This window comes from Leuresthes tenuis, unplaced genomic scaffold (assembly GCF_036924035.1).
Source record: "Leuresthes tenuis unplaced genomic scaffold, fLeuTen1.0.hap1 SCAF_9, whole genome shotgun sequence".
In the NCBI taxonomy this organism is placed as follows: Eukaryota; Metazoa; Chordata; class Actinopteri; order Atheriniformes; family Atherinopsidae; genus Leuresthes; species Leuresthes tenuis.
Window position 1 is genome coordinate 30294069 of NW_027325363.1, and position 23511 is coordinate 30317579.

General features: G+C 39.2%; 1 protein-coding gene across 1 annotated transcript; it reads left to right on the plus strand.

The window, feature by feature from the left end:
* Positions 1–2132: 2132 nt before the first annotated feature.
* Positions 2133–23197, plus strand: alp3 (alkaline phosphatase 3). The gene is made up of 11 exons (XM_072391782.1): positions 2133–2238; positions 7838–7954; positions 8234–8349; positions 10040–10214; positions 13799–13971; positions 14080–14220; positions 14748–14817; positions 17570–17704; positions 20608–20799; positions 21893–22009; positions 22850–23197. The coding sequence occupies exons 1-11, from the start codon at positions 2163–2165 to the stop codon at positions 23155–23157; spliced, it is 1620 nt and encodes a 539-aa protein (XP_072247883.1). The 5' UTR covers positions 2133–2162; the 3' UTR covers positions 23158–23197.
* The last annotated feature ends 314 nt before the right edge of the window (positions 23198–23511 follow it).

Consider the following 23511-nt stretch of genomic DNA (forward strand, 5'->3'; position numbering starts at 1 on the left):
CCAAGAGAGTCTAGTGACTGACATATTGTCAATGATGTGGCTGAGCTCCTTGTCCTCACTGGAGTGGGTCTCAGCAGCCCACAGAATGACAGACTGTTGCTCACGCCCCAAACCATCTGCTATGGAGTTGATTCATATGATATAAGCATATTACTCTGCTGTAATGTGTGTTTGTTTGAGGCTGCAGGGGCCATTGAGGGACAGGCTGGGTCACGGTTCCATTTTCTTTTTGATTGTTAGATGAGTGATGGCTGATGAGTGACTGACCACCTTAATGTCATTAATGTCACAATCAAATCATGTTGGAGTTTCCATCACTGCCAGCTTAGTGTTCAAATTAACAACCAGTTGTCATTATGAGTTGTTTAATCTCATTACTCTGTAAACTGTATTCAAATTAAAATTCTGTCAAAAGAAATCAAACACATGAAGAAACTGAAAAAATGGTATTGAACAGGTGTTGCAGAATAATGACTGTTAACAACATATACTGTGTAATATATTCAGGCTCAGAATTACTAGACCCTTAGATCTTTAAGCACAAAATCTCAAACATCTTCATATTGAACATAAATAAATTAGGTTTAGGTCTGAACATTTTTTATAGAATGTCAAAAACAACAAATTACAAATAATGAACCTCACAGAAAAAATTTAGCCTGGATCGTACACGATTCACTAAACAAAGTATGGACAAAGACACCTCTATTGAATGTTTGCAATAGCACCCATAGACGAGCCACAGGCACTCAGCGTTTCAAAGTTTTAGAAAATTTGAGCATTTCGTTGTAACACAATTGATAAAAATTTAAATTCTAGACAAAGCACTTCAAAAACAAGCAAGATTAGCTGCACCAATGAGAGTGGGGATCTTGCAAATGTCACCATGCATTTCTTATGTCTAAATATACTTAGCTGCAGCCAGTGAAGGACAGTGAAGCCCAAAAACTGTTGTACTGCCCCCACAGGGCTAGTGAACATGTAACAGCAGCAAATCAAAACAGAGCTCTTTGGAAGTGCAGCACGTCAGTTTATACACTAAAATGAAACCCATAAGGAAAACAACTCACTGCTGTCCTCACAAGTAGTGCACGGCGGATGAGCTGTCATGTCTGGAAGAACTGAATGTATCAAAGGAATGATGACATTTAAAGATTACCAGCCATTTTAGAGCAAAGTGTACTGTTCAGTGCTAGAAAGCTCAGTTTGAGATAAAGGTTTTCATCATGATATCAGGAAGCTACAGCATACATCACTATGTATTTGGAGAGCAAGATAAAGAGGCTGCATTACCATGTAGTAACAGGATTAGGATTAGGATACAGACTTGTTGTCTTGAGGCAGACATCCGTTTTTGTGTTACTCACAATGGTAATTTTATTTGTGACTATATTATCTTTTGCCTTTTATCATGAAAAAGCATGTAGAAGAGATGTCATAGAATACTGTGCACTGCTTTTCACATCTAATGTTAGTCCATCTTGTGTCTGTTGGCTTCCTTTTACAGCGTGAAAAAAATGACTTTCACCTACTTTTTCATTTTGTTTGGGAACAAAGTGCCACAGTTCTTGTCATCAGCTACCTTTTCAAAACTGAGACAGTAATCACTGAACTAACAGTTCGTTATGTAATCAAATTAACTCTAATAAATGTGTCTTTATCAGTGTGTGGTTCAAGGTACCTGCTGAATAAGAAGAAAAACACACTGGTGCATTTATTGCCACTATACCTCTTTCTCTCTGTCAGTTATGGGGACATTTTTACAAACAAAAATGAGTGGTAGTAAATGTATGTAATCTATTTTTGTTAAAGTGTTAACTGGAAAATAGACATCTGAGCCCTGTGGACCCTGTCTTTCTTACATAATTGTAGTCCACTGCATCTGCCAGACACCATTCTTGGATGGAGTATTCACTTTCATACCCTTTGACTTTAACACAGCCTCATGAATGATTCCCTAATAAATACTAACATCAAACAGTTTTTTGAACAACAGCATAGTCTTCTCAGTCAGAGGAAAGAAAATTGCTACAGTCTTGCGGTTTTTTTTTATGTATTTATGATGTACTGATAAAGTTAACAGGCATGATTAGGGATAATCATTATTTCAGTTACAGAGCTGATCTTTGGGTAGGTTGGAGTAGCAGGTCTCTCACTTGAACATGGCCATGGACCGGACAAGAGTGGCCATTCTGGCTCTCTTTCTGCTGGGGACTTTTGGATGTACCAGCGGCAAAGGTAAGACCAGAGAAAGACTAAAAAGAAAGAAAACTGATATTGTGGGTATGCTTGCTGCATTGTTTATTATTAATATCTCTATTCTGATTGCTCATCCTTGAAAATTTTTTAGGACACTCAAATTTTCTTTCACTTTCTTTAGTTCAGATTTTTAATATCTCCTGTGTGTTTATAAGCTTTCAAATTCTTTTTTGGTGCTTTTAACACGAACTTTGGCCATCTTTAAATTTCTTTTAGCCTTTCTTCAATCCTTTGTTCAAACTTTAAAGCAGGATCTTAATTCAGCCCCTCTAGTTATCTTTAGAGAACAGAATAGAAAACTTTATTGTCATTGCACATTTCTATACAACGGAATTCTCTTTGACAGCAGTCCAATACACAGCAACATGTGTAATATTCTAATAAATATTGCAATTGTAAACAGCTTGGAATACTAAGGATGTGGTGTAAAAAGATCAAGGAATAAAAAGACAGGACAAGAAATATCAGGACAAGAATGCAAAACAAAAAAGGGTTCAGCTCAGGCTTTCAGTAGACCTTTGATAGCCCCAGAGAAGAAATTTTTTTTCAGTCTTTCTGTTTGTGCCTTCATAACCCTGAGCCTGCCACAAGGGTGGATGTCAAAAAGACCTTGTCCAGGGTGTGAGCAGTCAGACCTGATCTCTTCAGCTCTGTTCCTCAACCAGGCAGAGTGGATGTGTTTCAGAGGTCGAACAGGGGCACCAATGATTTTTTGTGCCGTCTTGATGATCCGCTGGAGATCCTTCCTCTTCTCTGAGATACAGCTGGAGAACCACACCATGCATCCACAGTTCAGAACACTTTCTATGGTGCACTAGTATAAGTTGGTCAGGAGTTTCTGTGGAAGCTCGGTTTTTCTGAGGGTCCGCAGGAGAAAAAGTCTCTGCTGGACCTTCGTCACCAGTCCTTGGTGCTCACTCCCCATGTTAGATCCTCTGAGGGATGAACACCAAGGAACTTGAAACTCCCCATCTGTTCCACCCCTTTTCCCTAGACCACCAAACTAGCCTGTGCCGTGTCCTTGTGTTTCCTGAAGTCAGTGACAAGGTCCTTTGTTTTGCTGGTGTTGAGGAGCAAGTCGTTGTTCTGACACCGGGGTATTAGGGCCTTGATCTCCTCTCTGTAGGCTGCTTCATCATTGTTGGTTGGTTATCATCCCCACCACGGCTGTGTCATCTGCAAACTTGTATATGTAATTTGTTTTATGAATGGGAGTGGAGTCGTGTGAAAACTGAGTATAAGGGTGGACTGAGTACACAACCTTGGGGGATGCCAGTTTTGAGGAAGATATTAGTGGAAATTAAGTCTCCAAGTCCAACTCTTTAGAGATTCTTATTTGATTTCAATTGAAATTTTATATGTTGATTAAAGATTTAAAAAATCTTTACAATTGTCAGTGTTTCTGCTTAGATTTGAATCACAACATCACCATATTTTCATACACATCCTAAACATTGATGAGGATTGCCTAGTTGAGACAAAATATAATTATTTTTCAATTAACTATTGAGTAATATTATGCAGTATTAGATCTATATGTCTCATAAGTACAGTATGTGAACCTCTAGGATTAACAGTTTTTTAATCAGTAAGATGACAGTCAGGTATCAGGGGGTAAGTTTCCTGTTTCATATAGGGGAAACAGATCAGATCTATCAGAGTCTGATCTTCTCAGGTTTGCTAGAGTCTATTTTGTATGAACAAATTAAATTTCTGAGGACCCCAGAAAAGGATACGTTGATGTTCATCAGCCTGGGAAAGCTTACAAAAGCATCTCTAAAGAATGTGGACACCAATATACAGCCAGAATGTGTAAAAGGGAGGAAACTTAAAACCATAACTCCATGAGCTCAAATTTGTAACATTGGTTAACGAGTTCAAAATATTCCATCCATCCATTATCTTCGTCTTATCTGAGGTTGGGTTGTGGCCTTGAGATCCTGTGCATGAATAGCACAAACGGGATCAGTGACAAAGGGCAGAGTCCAACACTCACCATAAACAAGCTCAAATAGCTAACAATGCGAACACAGCTCACGCTTTGGTTATACTGACATTGAATAGCCTGCAAAAGTGACTCCATAACACCATACTCCTGTAGCACCCCCCACAGAATCCCTCGGGGGACACAGTCATAAGCCTTCTCCAAGTCAACAAAACAGATAGTTGATTAGATGATCAAACTCCCATGACCCCCTCTGTAACTCTCCCCACATTGTCCAGAGCCTTGAGCATCTTGGAGCGAATCTCGTCCACCCCTGGTGCCCTACCTCCAGAAAGCTTTTTAACTACCTCGACAACCTCTGCAAAGTCAATGGGCAAGTCTTCAAGTACCACTGACCCTCCAACCCTATCTCGTGGAAGCCACTGATCATCCACCTTTGGCCAAAGGTGGCTTGGTACCAGGTTCACTAATGAACCACATTATGCTCAAACATGGCATTAGTAATGGACAATCCATAACTCATCCAGAAGCATAATAAGAAAACACTGCTTAGGTTCAGATCAGGTAAGATGTTCTTCCCAATGACGCCCCTTCAGGTCAGTCATTGCACACGTAGGCACTGAAGTACCCTGAGAAGAACAATTGAATCCCAAGTTGGTACCTGCTCAAGGAGAACACCCAGGGACTCCAAGGAGGCTTCACCTCCACCCACAGTGTGAGCTTTTTTCTCCCATTAGACCCCCACAATTTTTGATTCTCTCCTCCAAAGAATTAGAATCTTCATGGGTCTCCTTGGATCCCATATAGTTCCCTCCGCAGCAGTGGTCAACCGGTAAAGATCATTGCAGGAAACAGACATGTCTGTGAGATCACAGAGAAGCCCAGGGTAACTTCTACAGCACTTAAGATAATGTCAATGTTTATGAGTCCAACATCTGGAAAACACTAAAAAACAGCGGGAACAGCAAGATAGCAAAGAAAAATCTGCTGCTCTAGCTACAAACACACTTGAAAGGAACATATCTATTATATCTAGGAACATTTTTTTCACATGAAAAAAAAATATGAACATCTCTGAACTGAAGCTGTTCTGTACAGAGGAATAGGACTGTTCCATTTTATCAGAAGCATTTATTTGCAGTTAGTCTTGCTTGACTGGTAACTTTGGAAAATACCAAATGGACCAGTCTGCACAGTTAGCCAAAAGGCCTCAAGAAAGGGGTAAAAACTTTGACCCCAGCAGTTGCAGCCCACTAGATGTTGAAACAGTCAACTTGAGTAAGGATTATACAGTATATGGCCTAATATAGATGCAGGATACTGCGATGCAGAAAAATTAATCTTCTCAGGAAAGCTTTGACATTAATAAAGTGCAGTGAAAAAACTATGGAACTGAAGTGGTGGAGTTCAGAGGCTGTTTGGAAGCTGAAGGGCCCAGTATAATCGTTGTGATGGCTCGCGTGAGCGGTGTTAATGATGTCACGGTGTCGTGCCGGACATATATAGTGGCATGAGTCGATGCGCCAGTAGTTGCAATCTTCTCCGTCACAGAGGTGTCACTGCTACGTGAAGGTTACCGCTAACTACTCTACAACGACAAAAGTGGAGAAGAAGAAGATCAGCATTCTCACCTCTGCTTACATAATAGCTGATGAGCCTACAGAAGTTGAAATTTCAATAGGCATGATGATGATGCCCACCTCACCTCCAAATTCCTGAGCATTCTCACCCATTACTTACATAATAACTGATGAGCCTGCAGAAGCTGAAATTTCAGTAGGTGTGTTATCACCATTATAGTCTGATATAGTACTTAGAATATTGTTATAGGACTTTTAAGTGTATTGTGTTACCTTTTATTTGTTTGTTTGTTATGAAATAGTGTGCTTCAATGGACACACTTGGGAATTGGCTTTTACGTATCTGTCCCGTAGCTTCTTCCGCACTCTTACAGAACTCTCTCTCTCTTTCTCCAAAGTTCATCCAATCTCCTTCCACAAGTTATGGGAGTTGATGTGGTCACTATGCTGTTTCAGTGTAGTGTTGTACAGGTGCCTGTACAGACGCACTTCCTCGCTGAGTCTGTTTTCGAATTGGTCCATCCAGTTTGTCGTTCTCCGCAAGCGCCAAGTTACAAATTTTGACTGGTGCACAACTACGTGCCGCGTCGCCTTTTCATGGCACGCGCCAGGCAGAAATACATCATTTTGACATCACGCGCCATCCACGCCGGGGCAACCATAAAACAAGCACTACAAATTTTGACTTGTGCACAACTACGCGCCACGCTGCCTTTTCACGCCACGTGGAAATACATCATTTTTACGTCACATGCCGTATGCGCAGTGAGCGACACGTCAACTATAAAGTCTGATTTATGCTTATCCGTCACGTCGACGGCATAGACGAAACACCGTTATTGAGCATTTGAAGTTCTGCGTCGAGGGAACGTGTTGCTCTGCAATTCACCATGCCGCTAGGGGTTGTGTGGCTGTGTATTTGTTTGATTTTTTTTTGTGTGTGTTTTTGTGTTTTTCTTCTTCCTATCGACTTTACACATGCCAACAGATTCTGGTGTCATTTATGATCACAGACATCTGAAAATCACTTTGATGTGGGATTCTGTTTTCACCCAAGAATCAGGCTTCTTTCTGTTTTTCTACATACTGTTTTAAAACCTAATTGTCTACCACTCATGGATTACTTTTTATTTTTATTTTCTGCTCTTGCTTCCTTCCTTCCTTTATTATCATTGTTCAAACCATTTCCTTCCCCATTTGTTTTTTTAGATGCTTCCAGACTTTTCAGATCAGCACATTCAGTCCAAATGGAATTGTGCAACTCCTTTATCAACAATCACCATGGACTGCCATATCAAACTGTTTACAGCACACAGAGATGTACCACAGTAGATAAGAGAGCATGAGAGTGAGATGTGACAGCTGTTGCAGCAAACAGGCATCCTAACACACGCAGTCATATCCCAGAGGAGTTTTTTTTAATTCTGCTCAGAGTGATCTCCTGCACAGAACTCCTCTTTGAATCTGACACTTTAGTTTGATGTTTGTTCAAAGCATAAAATTACACCTGTGATGAGAGCGATGCTTCCCTGTAAGGATATGATATACTTCAAAGGTGCTCTCGAATGGTTTTCAATCTCATAAAGATGAGGAATTTCACAAGGTATGGACACAGTTTCACTGCAGTTTTTGTCAGGACGTTTCAGCTATTGATTCAAGTGGACATGATAAACAAACTATTTTTGGCAGCGTTTCCCAGATTCGCTAAGAAACTCTTAGAGCTTATTTGTCTTTACCAGCAGGAAATATAATTTTCACGAGTTTTCAGACTTAACTCCATGTTGAATCATTATGATACAACAGTTCTCACTGGCTGAGTGTTGCACCATGATTTATAAACTGAACTTCATTTGTGGAATTAATAGACAGTCATTTTAAACCTGCAGCTTATGGTGTTTTCTCCTCTATCTTTTGTTTTTTACACAAAAAACAAACTCATAATCCATCCCTTACCAATTTGATAATTTTTCCTTAAGCAACACATCAAACACCCACATTTTTCCCAGCAGCATTTCTTGATTAACACTAGTTTGACCTGTGTGTTTGCCTGCAGTTGAGGAGGAGGACCCAGAGTACTGGAGGTCACAGGCCAGGGAGACTTTACAGTCAGTACTGGACAGAAAGCCCAACACCAATGTTGCTAAAAACATCCTGTTTTTTCTCGGAGATGGTAAGTTACATAAAGCTTTACCTGGCAGTACAGTTGAGACAAACAGGAATTATAATCTGACTTACTTTGTTATTTATGTTTGGGCCTCTCATCATATTCATCAATGTGCCAAAAGAGAATATGAAGATGCGGAAAAGCACAGCAACACTGTGATCTGTGAACTGAATTAAATCTTTACAACACAGGCAGACCTTACAGTTATAATGGTGAAGTTCCTGAGTCTATGGAAGGAAGAATTTGTGAAGATGTTTGAATGTCTGTTTGTGGTGTTTACATCAGGCATGGGAATCACCACCTACACTGCGGCTCGTATCCTAAAGGGACAGCTGCAGAACCAAACAGGGGAGGAGACAGTGATGACCATGGACACGTTCCTCCATGTAGGGCTGGCTAAGGTGCGTGAATGCTATCACACACGTGCACACTCATTGGATTGTATGTATAGATGCACAGACACTTGCACTTGTGTAAATGTCCAATACAGTAATATAAACTCATTACTATAATATACAAACATGGATAATACATATAAGTTGTCTTTATTAGTGATCAGTAGTTTTCTTTCATCCACAACTACCATTTGATTTGTCTTGTCAGCTGCAGTATACATTACCTGTGGGTGCTCATTAAACACATGTCATACAAGCAAGTAAAGTCATTTTTAAAAAGGCTGAACCTAATATTTGAACAGTGTTTGAAACCTTCTGTCCTCAGAGCTTCAGTGCTGAATATGAACATGATTGGAGCTGTGGTCATGCATCTGCTGTGGGACAGCGGTGTTTGTGTGAATGTATTTATGTATAAATGTGCATATCCTTCTCAACTCTAACTGTGTTAGTTGCTCTGTGATAAATAACTACTGCACACAGGGCAACTAACACAGTTAGAGTTGAGAAGTATATGCACATTTATACATAAATACAGTGATGAGCTGTGACATCATAAGTTGCTGTAATTCTGAAAACAAATTCTGATTTGGGTTGTTCCCCTTTCTACTACTTTTATTCATGAAATATTCTCACTCCACTCTGCCTGTTATTGGTTTATTCTGACATCAACACACCATCCCGGCTCATTACTAATCCTAACTGATAAATCCAACAACTAGTCCTCCAGTGCTGGTCGTTTCTGTTCATACATTTAAATACCGGCCATAAAAGTGTCCTTTAAAGTATCCCAGCAGGACAGAAACATGACTCATGTGCACGTTTCAAGAGCAGATGTCATTCTCAAGCGTTTCTTTAAAAAAGCTACCAAATCCTCATAAGGAGGAGGGAGGAATCAATTGTGAAGTTCAAGACCAAGAAATGGCAACTTTTCTCTCTTTTTTTTACTTCTAAGTTATGTTCAGTTTATTGACATGATAAACACTGTTGTCATTTTGTGGTTAGGTTTGTTTTTGGTTTGATTTAGAAAACGATCATGGTCAGGGCTAAAATATGTTCTTTTTATAATCAGACCATTACCTACATGGATGCCATTTTTACTCTTCACATATAGTTACTCTCCCAGCCATAAGAGGTCACGTATTCTACTAAAGTTATCATAGGTCATTTTGTAATGCATGAACAAAGGCCACATAGGGACATAGTCTCTAATAAAGACAACCAGTCAGGGAAGGGTTGATAAAACCCTGATCAAATAAATAGATAAATAGATACATAAATATGATAAAACTAGATTAGCTGATTTTGACCATTTCAAGCAGAGATGTAAAAAAACCCTATAAAAAGAAAGACATTTTCCAAGAGAACTCAGTCAGCTGTTTTGTGTGTACGTATGTATACATATGTGTGTGTGTGTGTTTATTTATATATATATATATATATATATATATATATATATATATAAATAGTGGTCTTAACTAAAACAATAAGAAATTAAGATACTAACTAAACTCCTGCTAAAGGTCATAGCAGTGAATAGAAAAGTTCAAGTGAAGATCATGATGTTAATTTCTGTCTTTTCTTTTAAACCCCTCAACTGGTCTCTGTTGTCGTGTTCATGTGTATATGATAGGCCGAAAGAGAAATGAATGATTATTCAGATTTCCTGAGCTCCTCTTTTTGTGTTTGTGTTGTGCAGACCTACAGTGTGGACTTCCAGATTCCAGACAGCGCAGCCACAGCAACAGCATATTTGTGTGGAGTGAAATCCAATCTGAACATCATTGGAGTGAATGCAGCGGCTCGCAATGGCGTCTGCAAAACTCAGAAGGGGAATGAGGTCACATCCATCCTGAAGTGGGCCAAAGATGCTGGTGAGTTTCACCACTGTACAAATTAACTATGTCAATTGATTAGCTGGGTTTTGTGAGCTACCATGGGGAGAAGCTTACTGCTCTTGAGATGCTGCTATTGATATTTGGTTCACAGATCATTTTAGACAAGTATGAACTTTGTTTCTTTAGAGGAGCAGGGAAAAGTATTTTTAAAAAAGTCTTAAAGATGTTGTTTAATTTCATGGAAGCATGAAGAAATCTCCAGGTTTCTGGTTTTATCCCGAACTGTCTAACAAGAGTTCATATCTAAAGAGAAAAAGTCATAATAGAGCAAGATGGCCCAAGTAAGTCTTAATTTTTCCACAAATTCACCAGGAAAACAGTTCATGTTTATAGATGCTGTAAAAGAATGGCAAAAACAGAGGAAATTATACTGGCATTGACATCTGGCACTTTTATCAGATGCAAATAGATTTCTGCTGTTTGTTGAAGAACAAATGACACAATGCAGGATGCCCTCAAACGATGCTGTGACTGAAAGAACCAAGGGGATTTGAGTATTCTTGTTTGAGGAGCAAGCAGATACCTGTCACTGCCCTGCTTGCCAAGTAAACTCATTTTACAGCTGAGCACTCTGCAGTGAGCTATGATGTTCAGGGACCACCGAGAACAGGGAGAAACTCCAGCTGCAGCCTCAGCTCCGCAACAGGACAGTGTGCTGCATGGGGAAGCACTGCAAATCTTGTCATGTTCCACTGTTATCAGTAGTTATAGATATCTCTTAACACACACATGCAGTGTGTCACAACCCTGACTGAAAGTCCGATGTGTAAATATGTGTGTGCTACATAGAACAAGAATGCTATTTTTAGTCTTTGACCTAAAAAAGAAACTACAGTAAATTATGTTACAAAATCGCATTCAGAAATGGCACAGTCCTCTGAGGAGTTCTACTTGATCATCGTTTTTTTTTTGCTGAAAAATTAGGGGCCAGGACTCCACGAGGTTGCAAGATCAATGTGAGTTGTCAGGGGATGTGTTTTCTTTAAATATGTCTTGGTTCTTTCTCCCTAATATCTGGTGAAATACATTTACTGAGCCTTCCAGAAGAAAAAAATACACCTATCACACCTGCAGACTTCAGCGCAGTCACAAAGGTGACATGATACAAAACTAAAGTCAGTCATTCACCCTAAAACACTTTTTTTTTATCATTATAAAACACTTTCCATCCATTCATCCATCCATTTTCTATACCCGCTTAATCTGTTGATTGGGTCGCAGGGGGGCTGGAGCCTATCCCAGCAGTATCCCAGCAGTCATCGGGTGAGAGGCAGGGTACACCCTGGACAGGTTGCCAGTCCATCACAGGGCCATACAGAGACGAACGAGACAAACAACCACACACATGCTCAAACTCATGCCTAAGGACAATTTAAGAGTCACCAATTAACCTAACATGCATGCTTTTGGACAGTGGGAGGAGAGAACCCATAAAACACTTTATTGCTATTTTCTAACATATCTTTTGGATACCATTTGGAGTGATATGAGATGAGACAAAAATTAAAGAGCATCATCTTATTTGGATAAAAACAGTAGAAGTACGAAGTTGCAGACTAAAGACATATTCGTGTGAAATCCAAATACCTCAGATTAGTGCCCAAGTACAGCAACAGATTACATGTTCTTGATAAGGCTGCCTCCTAAAGGTCAATGAGCTGAATCTACTGTCAGGTGAAATTCTTTATATTCAGCACTTCTTTGATTTTCAACACAATCCCACAAATGCTGCAGTTGTAAATATCCTTCCACATTAATTCTGTATTCCAATCATATGTGCTTTAGCTCCGAATAGTTAACTATGACTGCCTAATTTACAGTACATATATTTGTACATATTTATGTTAAAAGAGGAATAAAGCGGTAGATGTATATCCTGCTGAAGAATTTGGGTCTTGACTAATTGCCCAAAAACTTGTATCTCACCATCGCTGCTCTCTGAGATCTCAAAGGTCATAAAACAAAAAATTCATTGCACTGATAACTTTTTTATTCCTGCACATGATAATAAAAAACATTTGACTTTTGACCTTGAGAGTAGCAAATAGCAATGCTTGCTTTTCTGGCAAACAGGCCAGTCAGGTTGAGTGACGTTGCCACACTCAGTCAAGTTAACATTAGTTTTTATAACCAAAGGTTTGGTTATAAAAACATATCACAAGCTTTGAACAGCTCATGGAGTACTGCTCAATCCAACATTCAAAAATGGAAAAAGTATGGCACAACTGCAAATCTACCAGACGGCCATGTTCAACTGACAGGTTGGGCAAGGAGTGCACAAATCAGAGAAGCAGTCAAGAGGCTCGTGGTAACTCTGGAGGAGCTGCTGAGATCCCCAGTTCAGGTGAGATAATCTATCCACAGGACAGCTATCAGTGGTCCACTCCACAAATCTGGCTTTTATGGAAAAGTGGCTAGAACACTGTTTAAAATAAACCAAAAGAAGTCCTGTGCAGTTTGCCACAAGCAGTGTAAGGGACACAGCAAACATGTGCGAGAAGGTGCTCTGGACGGATGAGACCAAAATTAAAATTTTTGGCCTACATGCAAAACACTATGTGTGGCAGAACCCTAAGACTGCACATCAACCTGAACACATCACCCCCACCGTGAAACATGGAGGGGGCAGCATCATGGTGTGGGGATGCGTTTCTTCAACAGGGACAGGGAAGCTGGTCAGAGTTAATGGGGAAATGGGTGGAGCTAAATACAGGCCAATCCTGGAAGAAACCTGTTAGAGAACAAAATACTTGAGATCGGGGCAGAGGTTTACCTTCCAACACTATACAGACAGCCAAAGCTACAATGGAATGGTTTAGATCAATGCATATTCATGTGTTAGAATAAACTACACTTAAATCCTGTTGAGAATCTGTAGCAACACTTGAAAACTGCTGTTCGCAGATGCTCTCCATCCAACCTGACTGAACTTGAGGTATTTTGCAAAGTAAAATGGACAAAAATTGCTGCCTCTAGATGTGCAAAGCTGGTTGAGACATACCCCAAAAGACTTGCAGCTATAATTGCAGTGAAATATGGTTTGACACAGTACTGACTCAGGGGGGCTGCATACAAATGCCTGCCACACTTTTCAGATTTTATATTTGTAAAAGATTTTGAACATCATGTATCATTTTCCTTCCACTTCACAATTATGCGCTACTTTGTATTGGCCTGTCACATAATATACCAATGAAATACATTTAAGTCTGTGTTCAAGACATATGAATACTTTTTCAAGGCACAGTAACTATCAAAGTGTTATTGGGAAAGATACTGATCCACTACACACTTTGGTCTGTGATTGTTGTAAAAAGGTACTGCATGCTGTGTATAAAGTTAATACATGTTATGACATGTGTATGCGTATTTGGATGGGGGAGAAACACATTACTATTCAGAACCTAGACATGGTTAAAAGGTGAATAAGTGCATTTTTACTGATATGTGTTGGCAGATAACAGATGGCAGTAAACACTGACTCAGTTCTGCAGGGTGCCTGTTCTACACACCACTGTCACTGTGAATGAAAAATGACTGCTATTGTATTTATGATATAGGCAAGTCTGTGGGCATAGTAACAACCACTCGAGTGCAACATGCTACCCCAGCAACCACCTATGCCCACAGTGCCAGCAGGAAGTGGTACAGTGATGCAGATATGCCTGATGCTGCCAAGACGGACGGCTGCACTGACATTGCATCCCAGCTCATCAAAAACATAGATATCGATGTATGTTTCCCCATAACACAAAATGATTTCATGACAATGTTTAATGTGTTATTTCATTCTTAAATCTGCAAATTGTGTTTGAATATGTGAGTTTCTGACGGGTTCCAGGTAATCATTGGTGGAGGTCGAAAATATATGACCCCCAGGGGCACCAAGGACCCAGAGTACCCCACAGATTTCTCCTCCTTGGGCAAGAGAAAAGATGGACGTAACCTCATCCAGGAGTGGAAAAGCATGAAAACTGGAAAGGTAACATTTCTGTTCAACCAAACACAATGTATAACATTATCAGTCGCTCACATGGTTGTGGAGGAATTTTGGTCCACTCTTCCTTATGGAGGTGCTCACACCTGCAGATGCTCAATTGATCAATGCATTGATCATCAGCACCAGACTCCTACTGTTTTTTACACACTGCTTCATTTTGCCACAGTTTCTGTTCAATAATGACAGTGTAATATGTCATGTGTTGTTGATCTTAATCTAAGGTTTGGGCCAGATAATATATTATTATGTCCTAAATTTGTAAAACTGTAGAACTGAATAGAATCATTTTATAAAGTCTAAAAAGTCGTTAATGATTACGCATTTTTTCGTGACAAATGTTATTTTAGTAGTATTCATATGAGCACATAAGAATTTATCTGACAGCAACACTATATGATATGGAATTAAAAATACCCTGATACTCTGGTCAGGTTAAGAATCTTTACATATTAAAGAATGGTATACTGACTCTACTGACAGAAATATTGTTTCTGGTCTCTCTGTTACAGGTAGCCCATTATGTGTGGAATAAAAAAGAATTTGATGCAGTTGATCCTGAAACCACAGACTATCTGATGGGTAAAAGTTTGTTTTTCCATTCTCCTTTGTCGTATTAGGCATTTGTTTTCATCTGAAGGTAAAGCTTCACCATCTCAACTTTAATTACAGTATATAGCACCTTTCAAACACAGGAACAACCCAAATTGCTTTACAAAGTAAGAATTTGACTAAAACAACAATATAAAATAAAAGATAATACATGGACTGATAACAGAAAATATAAAGATCGGACGATTAAAATGATTATAACACAATTTGTAAGTAGTAGCATTATAATACAGAAGAAAAATCTTAAGTCTTAAACACAATCTTAAAAGCAAAGTGTCAACATTTGGTACCCAGACAGGCAGGTGGTTCCACCGGAGAGGAGCCTGAAAATACAAGCTCTGCCATCCGTTCTAGCATAAAGAATTCTTGATACCACAAGCAGGCCAATGTTTGGGCAATTAAGAGCTCCTGTAGGGTGATTGGGAACAATCAGATTTTTCAGATGAGACAGAGCTTTACTTTTGAAGGTTCTGTATGTCATCAGAAGGATTTTGAATTCGATTCTTAATTATGCAATGAGCCAGCGTAGAGAGGCTAACACAGGAGAAATGTGAACTCTCTTGGATGTACTAATTAGTACTCTGCCAGCAGCATTTTGAAGGAACAGAAGGATTTTAAGGGGCTTGTTTGGACACCCAGATAAAGGATGGCCTTCCAATAGTCCAACCAGGATATGATGAATGTGTGGACTAGTTTTACAGCATCAGTTTGGGAGAGAATACTCTGTGTTCTGGCTTTATAACATAAATTAAGACCCTTTTTAAATTGAAATTCAATTCAATTGAATTCAGTTCAATGATACTTTAATAATCCCAGAAGTGAAATGATATTGCTGAAGTGTTACTATTATTAAAGCTATGTTATTATTATAGATACATGATAGTATGACATGATAGTATGAAATCTAAATCAGTGGTACGCCATTCCCTTTTCTGTTTTCTCAGTGTATGTTTCAAGATACACTATCCTGTGTTGTTCTGACACTGTGTTGCAACTCTCATCTTTAGTGGAGCTACAGTATCAAGAGCTGAGCATGGAGAGGCTGTGGCACTGCCGACCACATGGCCCAACTCAGTTAGAGTAAAGTTTAAAGAACTGCCTTCTGCAGTATTCATAAATGGACATTTAAGAAATAACGTTTGTAGTAATTACGTTATCATTATAGTGTTATAGGGGAATGGTCAATTCTGTAAGTGTATGATTGTGACAGTGGGTAGGAAACCTATTGATTTCAAAAAGGAAATGAATGCAGTACTTAGAGTGCCACTAACAGAGTCAACGTGAATGTTAAAACCACCAACAATAATGAAAAAAATTTAAAAAGTCAGAGAAGTCAAATAAAAACTCAGTGTAGGGGCCATGTGCACAATACAATGCAAATAACAGAAGTGCTTCTTTGTGTGCTTTTCAGTGGGAGGGGGAAATAGAGTATGAGGCACTCCAAAGACATACATCTGTTTTTAAAACTTTCATTGTTGAGGAAATTCTTGGAGTAAGGAGAATGCTTAAATTTGCTACGCCTGCAACTCTTTCAGCAATGCAAGTGTTTTTTTTAAGTAGATATGATCAGGGCTCATTGAGAGTGACATGTTCATCTTGATGCAACAAGTTTTCTTCTTAATAATAAGGATTTGGATGAAAGAGACCTTATGTTGAGAGGTTTGCATCCAGTGTTCTTGGAGTTGGCACCGAGTTATTTAGAGGGCTGTCTATTCCTTGAAGAACAAAACAACTATAGGCCTCCAGTGTCACTCATTCATGTATTAGTGATGCAAGCCTTGATTACTGTATGTGTTGAATTTTCTCCAATACATTATTTGCCGTCACAAATACTATCACATCTGTGACTGTTAAACAGTCTTTTTATGATTATTAGATATTCAAGTACAATGATTTATACTGTTGCTGTTGTTGTGATTTTCCTATTGATATATATTTCACTGCCTGCATTAGCAAAGGTGGTATGATATCTAATGGCTGTTTCTCAAAACAGTTTTAAACACTTGTCCACTAACACATTGAAAAATACACCAAAGGTTTAATACTAGCTCACAGTGGAAGCAGGGAAAACTGCCAAAAGTAACACAAGTCAACAGCTCACTAATTAACACATTATACTGTAACTGCGTGGTAAATGTTACCTGAATGATCGCTTTATCTTCTTATTGTTTACATGAGGGATGTTGTGATGAGACAAGGGTTAACCACCTAATTTAATTTCCTGCAAGAAACCAACTTAGAATACATATACAAATGTTTTGAATATTACCAAATGATGCTTTAAAATGAACTAAATGTCAACTAAAAAGTGTGCTATTATGTTAAATTCTTACACTCTGTCACTTCACTTCATTTGCTCTGGAGACAACCTGACAACCAGAGATATCATGCAAGCTGCTTTGACTCTTGAAAGTTTGATTCTTGAAACTGGTAAGGTGGATATACCACTACTGATTAATGTCAGCTTCCTTGATGAATTTATTTTTCCCATTAGGCAAACATGGACCAGACATTGTGTTAGTCTTAGCATTGTGCTTGTTTTCAAAGCTCAAATGTAAGTTCAACTGTCCCTCTTTTATTTCTGTTAATTCCTGTTTCTCAGAAATTGTGCTGGACATAGTACTAGTAGGAAAATGGGACTTTGTGTGTAGGTATGCTTCTACAGAGGGCAGATTAATTGGACATATTGTAATTTTAATTCGGTTTACCTATCCCTCCCCAGCTCTGTTTGAACCCGGTGATCTGCATTTTGAGGCAGAAAGAGACCCAAGCATGGATCCGACCATTGTTGAGACCACGGAAAAGGCCATCCGCATCCTGCAGAAAAACCCTAACGGCTTCTTCCTGCTTGTGGAGGGTAAGGCAAAAGCTCCCATCACTTAAACCATTGGAGGTTGGCTAGAGAATTACAAGAAAAAATAAGTTTTCACTAAAAAAAGGAAGAAAAACAAACAAACTTTGTTTCTGGTTGCTCAATCAAATTATCATCCTGTACTTATGATTTTTAAATGACTATAGATGAAGTTTGCAGTTTACAATCACGCAGAATGAGGTTATTAAAAGTTACATATCTAGTAATTTTTAGGCCAGCTCACCCCATTATTTCACTTATAACTTGCTATATCACATGGATCAGATGCTTACATATGCTTCGTTGCCTTTTCCTGTGAAGAGCTTTAAACATTCCAGAATATCAGCTATAAATACTCAGTTAAAATAAATAAGCCAGGACAAACTAAGAAAAAACAAAACCCACATGTGTACCTCCACAAGATGGCTGCAACCTTGACGGATATCTCCAAATTCTTGAAGGACCACACCTGCACACACAACAGTACTTAAGTGTAAGTACCTATTTCAGTCTCAGGGCAAAAGTGAGATAATGATGAAAAGTACACCAGTTGATTCATGTCCACAGACAGAATCTTGCTATATTTTGTGCTACCGGGCCATAGAAGAACACAGCATCACTGCACTTAGTGAAACAGTCCTTAAAAAAACAATTACATGGCATTCATGAAACAACAAACTCTGCTTTTAAAGTTTGGAGGAGCTTTTAAGCTGAAGAGCATTATTCCAACTGTGGGGCATGCTGGTAGGAGCATCATGATGAGGAGCACTTTTAGAGGACAAAATGGATGGCATTAAGAGGCAGGGAAGTTTTCAGGATATACTGAAGAAACATCTCAAAACACCCACCTAAAGTTAAATTTACTTTAGCTCTAAGTATGCTTCCATAGGTGTGTCGAAATGACACAATACCACCAAAGTCAAGGTGTTACCATCATAAAGTCCTGACTAAACGTTCAACAGGAGATGTGTGTGCAGAACTAATGAAGCAATTTCAAGCAACGAGGCCTAAAAACACATCTTAGTTATACCAGGACTGTCTGGAGAATTGGGACAACATTCCAGCAACTTCAGGAAGCTAGAGGAAAATCTAAGCATTCAATGCAATGTTACCCCGCACTAAGAAAGGGTTTGTTCCTCTGAGAATGTAATGAAAGAAATACTACCATGAATATTTGTCTCTGCTTTAGTTCAGACATTTCACTTTTTTAAAACAAAGCTGTAATCATAACAGATCCATGACAATCAGTGTTTTCCAGGATTAACTGTCAAGACACATGAAAGAATGCAGCTGTTTGTCAACTTTTATCTTCATATGTTCTCTGCAGTAAATGGGATGGTTAACTAGTGTTACAATATGTTTGATTTCAGCACTGGTATTCATTGGTTTAGGTTAATCTTTGTGCTGCCGGCTATGTCTCCAACCTCCGCAATGCATCATGTCAGAGAAGAATATGTACCTGCAGTAATTGGTGACTTGACATTGATTATGCTTACAGCTCAATGAGTTTGCCGCAGTATGTGTTATAGTGTAGTGTGTTTGCGTGATATGTTTCTGCTCCACATGACTGCTGCTCTGGCCTCCTCCTCCATCTCTCCTTTAATCTGAGGCAGCCGCCTGGGGAGTCCATGGTTCTGCAGAGTGTCTTCACAATGACTTGAGAAATAACGGCAAATGTATAAATAGAAGCAGACATATGGTGCACCCAAGAACTGACAGCTCACTGAGATCACAACTAATTAACTGAGGTCTACTTCAATTTCTGATTTAGCTAGTACAGACGACAGGTGTGGAGGGATGTGATAAAGTTTTAGAAAAATAAAATTACTTACACAGACTGAATTTCCCAGCAAGAGCCACTCTATCCACAAAAGAAGAGCTTTTGGTAAGAGGCAAGTCGAGTTTTGAGTCATTTGAGAAGAGTCCTCTGTCATCCGAGATAACCTGACCTATTCACTTTTTCATTTAGAAATTAATTGCATTCTAAGGTAATTTAACAACAGTTTAACAACAGTTTAAGTTGAGTGCGGAGGCATTAAAGGTAAGTCAAGTCCAGTCTTGGGTCAGAGTTAGGAGGATAGTTATGAGAGACAAAGCAAAATCAAGTGTCATGTAATTTAAGATAATCCAGACCCAAGTCTGAGAAAAATTTAAAGCTATTCTTGACAAGAAATAGAAGATCAATAGACTTAACCAATTAATAAAGCAACTAAGTCATGGCTATTGAGGCAAATCAGACTCTAAAAGGTCCTGCAAGATGAGTCCAAGTAAAATGTTGACTTTTCTACATAGTTGGAATCAAGTCCATATTGAGTTTCAAGTGTTTTAGGATAAGTCTCATGTAAAATAAAGGAACTTCGAGCAGGTTCAAAGTTCAAATCAGTTGACATGCTGCCAGACAAGTACAGCGATATGTTTAAAGTCTTGTAAAGTAATTCTTCAAATAAGACATTAAAAACAAATGCTAAAACAATTTCCTAACTAAAAGGTAAAGTAATGTACATTTTATTGGACTAACAGATAAAAAAATTTGTGGATTTCACAGACCGGCTTATTATTCTATTTTTAACCAAGTCAAACTTTCACACCTTTTAAAATTTTATTGTTAAAAAACGTTCACAGTTGTCAACATCAAATCAAGTCTCAAATCCTAATCTGTGTTTGATTTTACTCAAGGGAAAGTCTCATGTGTCAGCCTAACTTGTTCACTATTTTCTTGTCCAGCTGCCTGATCATATCATTTGACATGATGGCTTGGTCTTACCCAATTCAATCCATTTCAGGGAAAAGTGAATGAGTCTCACTTGGTTTAGTTAAGCTGTGACATTTGTTTCGGTCACTTAAAGTACCAACTAATACCAGAAGCCACTTCACCACCCTCTTTAAGCCTTTCCTCTGTGTGTGTCCAGGTGGGCGAATCGACCAGGCTCACCACGCAGGCCGGGCATACATGGCCCTCCATGAGGCAGTTGCTTTTGATGATGCCATAGCCAAAGGCCTTGAACTCACCAAAGAGGATGAAACTCTCACTATAGTGACAGCTGACCACTCCCACCCTCTTACCTTCAATGGTTACACATTTCGAGGACAGAGCATTTTGGGTAATTGTGGCCTGACTTCCTGAATACAGTTCTTTCTTCAACAAATTTTGTAGCAGCATTTAACCCGTTTAACCTGTCCATATCCCCCTTTCAGATGTCTTTATCCACATTGTATGTGTGTGTGTGTTTGTTTGATAATGACTGCTGACTTCCTTACAGCTTAGTGGGCCTTAGCCATCAGCAGCTTGACATTTCCTCTGCTTTCTTTCCCCCGTAATTACATACTGAGTAAACACTTATATCTGGCTGCCTTTCTCCTGCTCATCTTTCTATTTCTGTCCTTTGCTTTCTGCTCATCTCTCTTCCCTCTACCTGTCTCCACCACTGTAAACAGCATTTTCATCCATTTCCCTTCTAACTTTTTCTTACTCTGTCAGTTCATCGTGCCATTTTGAAGATCTTCCTGATCTTGTGTACCTCAATGACCTCAGCTCTCAACCTCCTCTTCCTCTCTGTTTTCTCTCCTTCACTGAAATGTCTGAAATCATAGGTGTTTCTTTTTCAGAAAACAATTGGACAGTCTCAGACAGAACAGCCAGTGTTGAAAATATCAAATTTAAACACTTTACTTCACTGTCTTCTCCTCTTAACTGTATTGACAGACTTGTAAGGATTGCTAAATGTTTTTGTTCTCATTTTATTTCTAGTTCGGCTTTCAGTGGTTTGCGAAGTATACTCTATTATACTATGTGAAAACATTCACTTTAAAAGATTCAGCTCACAATCATGTCAATACGAATTTTCAAAGCTTTTTGAGCATATTGATTGAGATACGGTTGTCATACTTTCCCCACCTTTCTACTCCATCTTTCCTATCTTTCTTTTACCCTCCTCCTCCCAGCACTCCAGCAGTGATGGTGAAATTCTTAAGCTCTTCATCAGCAGGGAAACTTGCCAGGCTAATGGCTCATCTGGAGAGAAACACCGAGATAGCCAACAAGCTCGAGACCTCCTGCAGTACCTCTGGGACCCAGAAACTCAACCTTTTGTGGTTTTATGTTTGTGTATGCATTGAGTGTGTGTGCATGTGTCCAGTGCTCTGAGGCAGAAATGAACAACAAGATAAATGAAATATATTTCCTGTATTTTCCAGGTAAATCTCCACTATGGGGGACAGACTTCTTACCCTACACAACACTGATGTATGGCAATGGACCTGGACACAAAATGATTAATGGCAGACGCCCTGACATCCGCAATGTGACCACTAGTAAGACACTCTGTTTTTCACCCACCTTCGTACTTACAGAAATTTCGCAGATTTAATTTTATGAGCAAAATTCCAGATCAGCCACAAAATAAAGGCAGACAAAGCATAAAAAAAGAGAGAAACTTATGAACTTTTTACTTTAAAAGTAATTTCTGTCAACCATGTCTTATGACACTAAAAGTGTGTGATGATGTATTTTCCACCAAAGACCCCTTCTGTTTCTCTTCTTAATTTGCTTCACCATCCAAACACTGACTGCAGCCCATTCATTGGATGGAGGGTGTGAAGGCACCTGCTTGTGATGGCACAGGGGTGTGAGGATCATAAAATAATATTAATCAGTTCAAATCACTGTCTCCCTCATTGCTGTGCACTTTAGCTGTGTGCACATGTTTGCCTAAAATCTAACAATGCACCTTCTTCCACTAATTAAGGAGGAGGCGTGTAGTGGTCTAGATGTGCTGTTATCTGGTTTAGAATGTAATCAGTAAGAAACACCATGGAAGTTACAAAAGATATTTGACCTATTTACAGCTTTGGCCAGTGACTTGCTGCAGTCTTTCTTCTTCTTTGTGAAAACCACTGCAGCTCTCACTTGAAGAGCAGCAGAGGAGGGGCCAAGTCAATGCAACATTTGCAACAGCCTGACAGAAAAGGTTGCTCACAAAACCTCTTTTATTATATTTGTATATCTTGATTAAATTTAAGGACAAAGAAAATTATGAAAAAGTCATTAAAACTGCTGTAAAGTTTTTTTCCATTTCCAAAATTTTTCCATTTTTGTTTCTTCTAATGTAGTTTTGATAAAGTAACCTTTTGGAATATCTGTGTCTTTTATAGAAAGCAAAGATTACGTCCAGTTTTCTGCCGCCCCCCTAACTTCGACCACCCACAGCGGAGAGGATGTGGCGGTGCTGGCACGCGGACCCATGGCCCACCTCTTCACTGGTGTTCATGAGCAGAATTATATTGCACATGCTATGGGCTATGCTGCCTGTGTTGGAGCAGACCTGAGACACTGCCAGGGGCAGATCAATCCACCTGTGGGTCACACCACCTCCCCCACTGACGGGACGGCAGCTAGGGCATCAGCATCTTTGCTGAGTGGCCTCCTCAGTTTGCTGCTGGTCCTGACAGTTTTGATGTAAGATCAGAGGTCAGGGTCACTGAGCAGTGGGAATGGAGTCAATCAAGGACACTTCAACTCCACAGATGATCGGGCTTATGCTGCATCTTGATAAACTGATAGAATTAGATAATTGAAATGAATCAACAAAGACATGGATTATACCCGCAGTCAGGAAAATAAGCCTCAGTAAGATAAATGTATCATGCTTATTCAGTTCTAGTCTTATGATAATAACCCTGACAGAAGGGTTGATTTGTCAGTTTAATTGATTTTAATTATTCATTACCTGCAAACAATGTCATGTGATGTTATTGATGCTGTTATCTGACCTTATCCACAATGTGACTGTGAAGAATAGAAAATTTGTCCACCT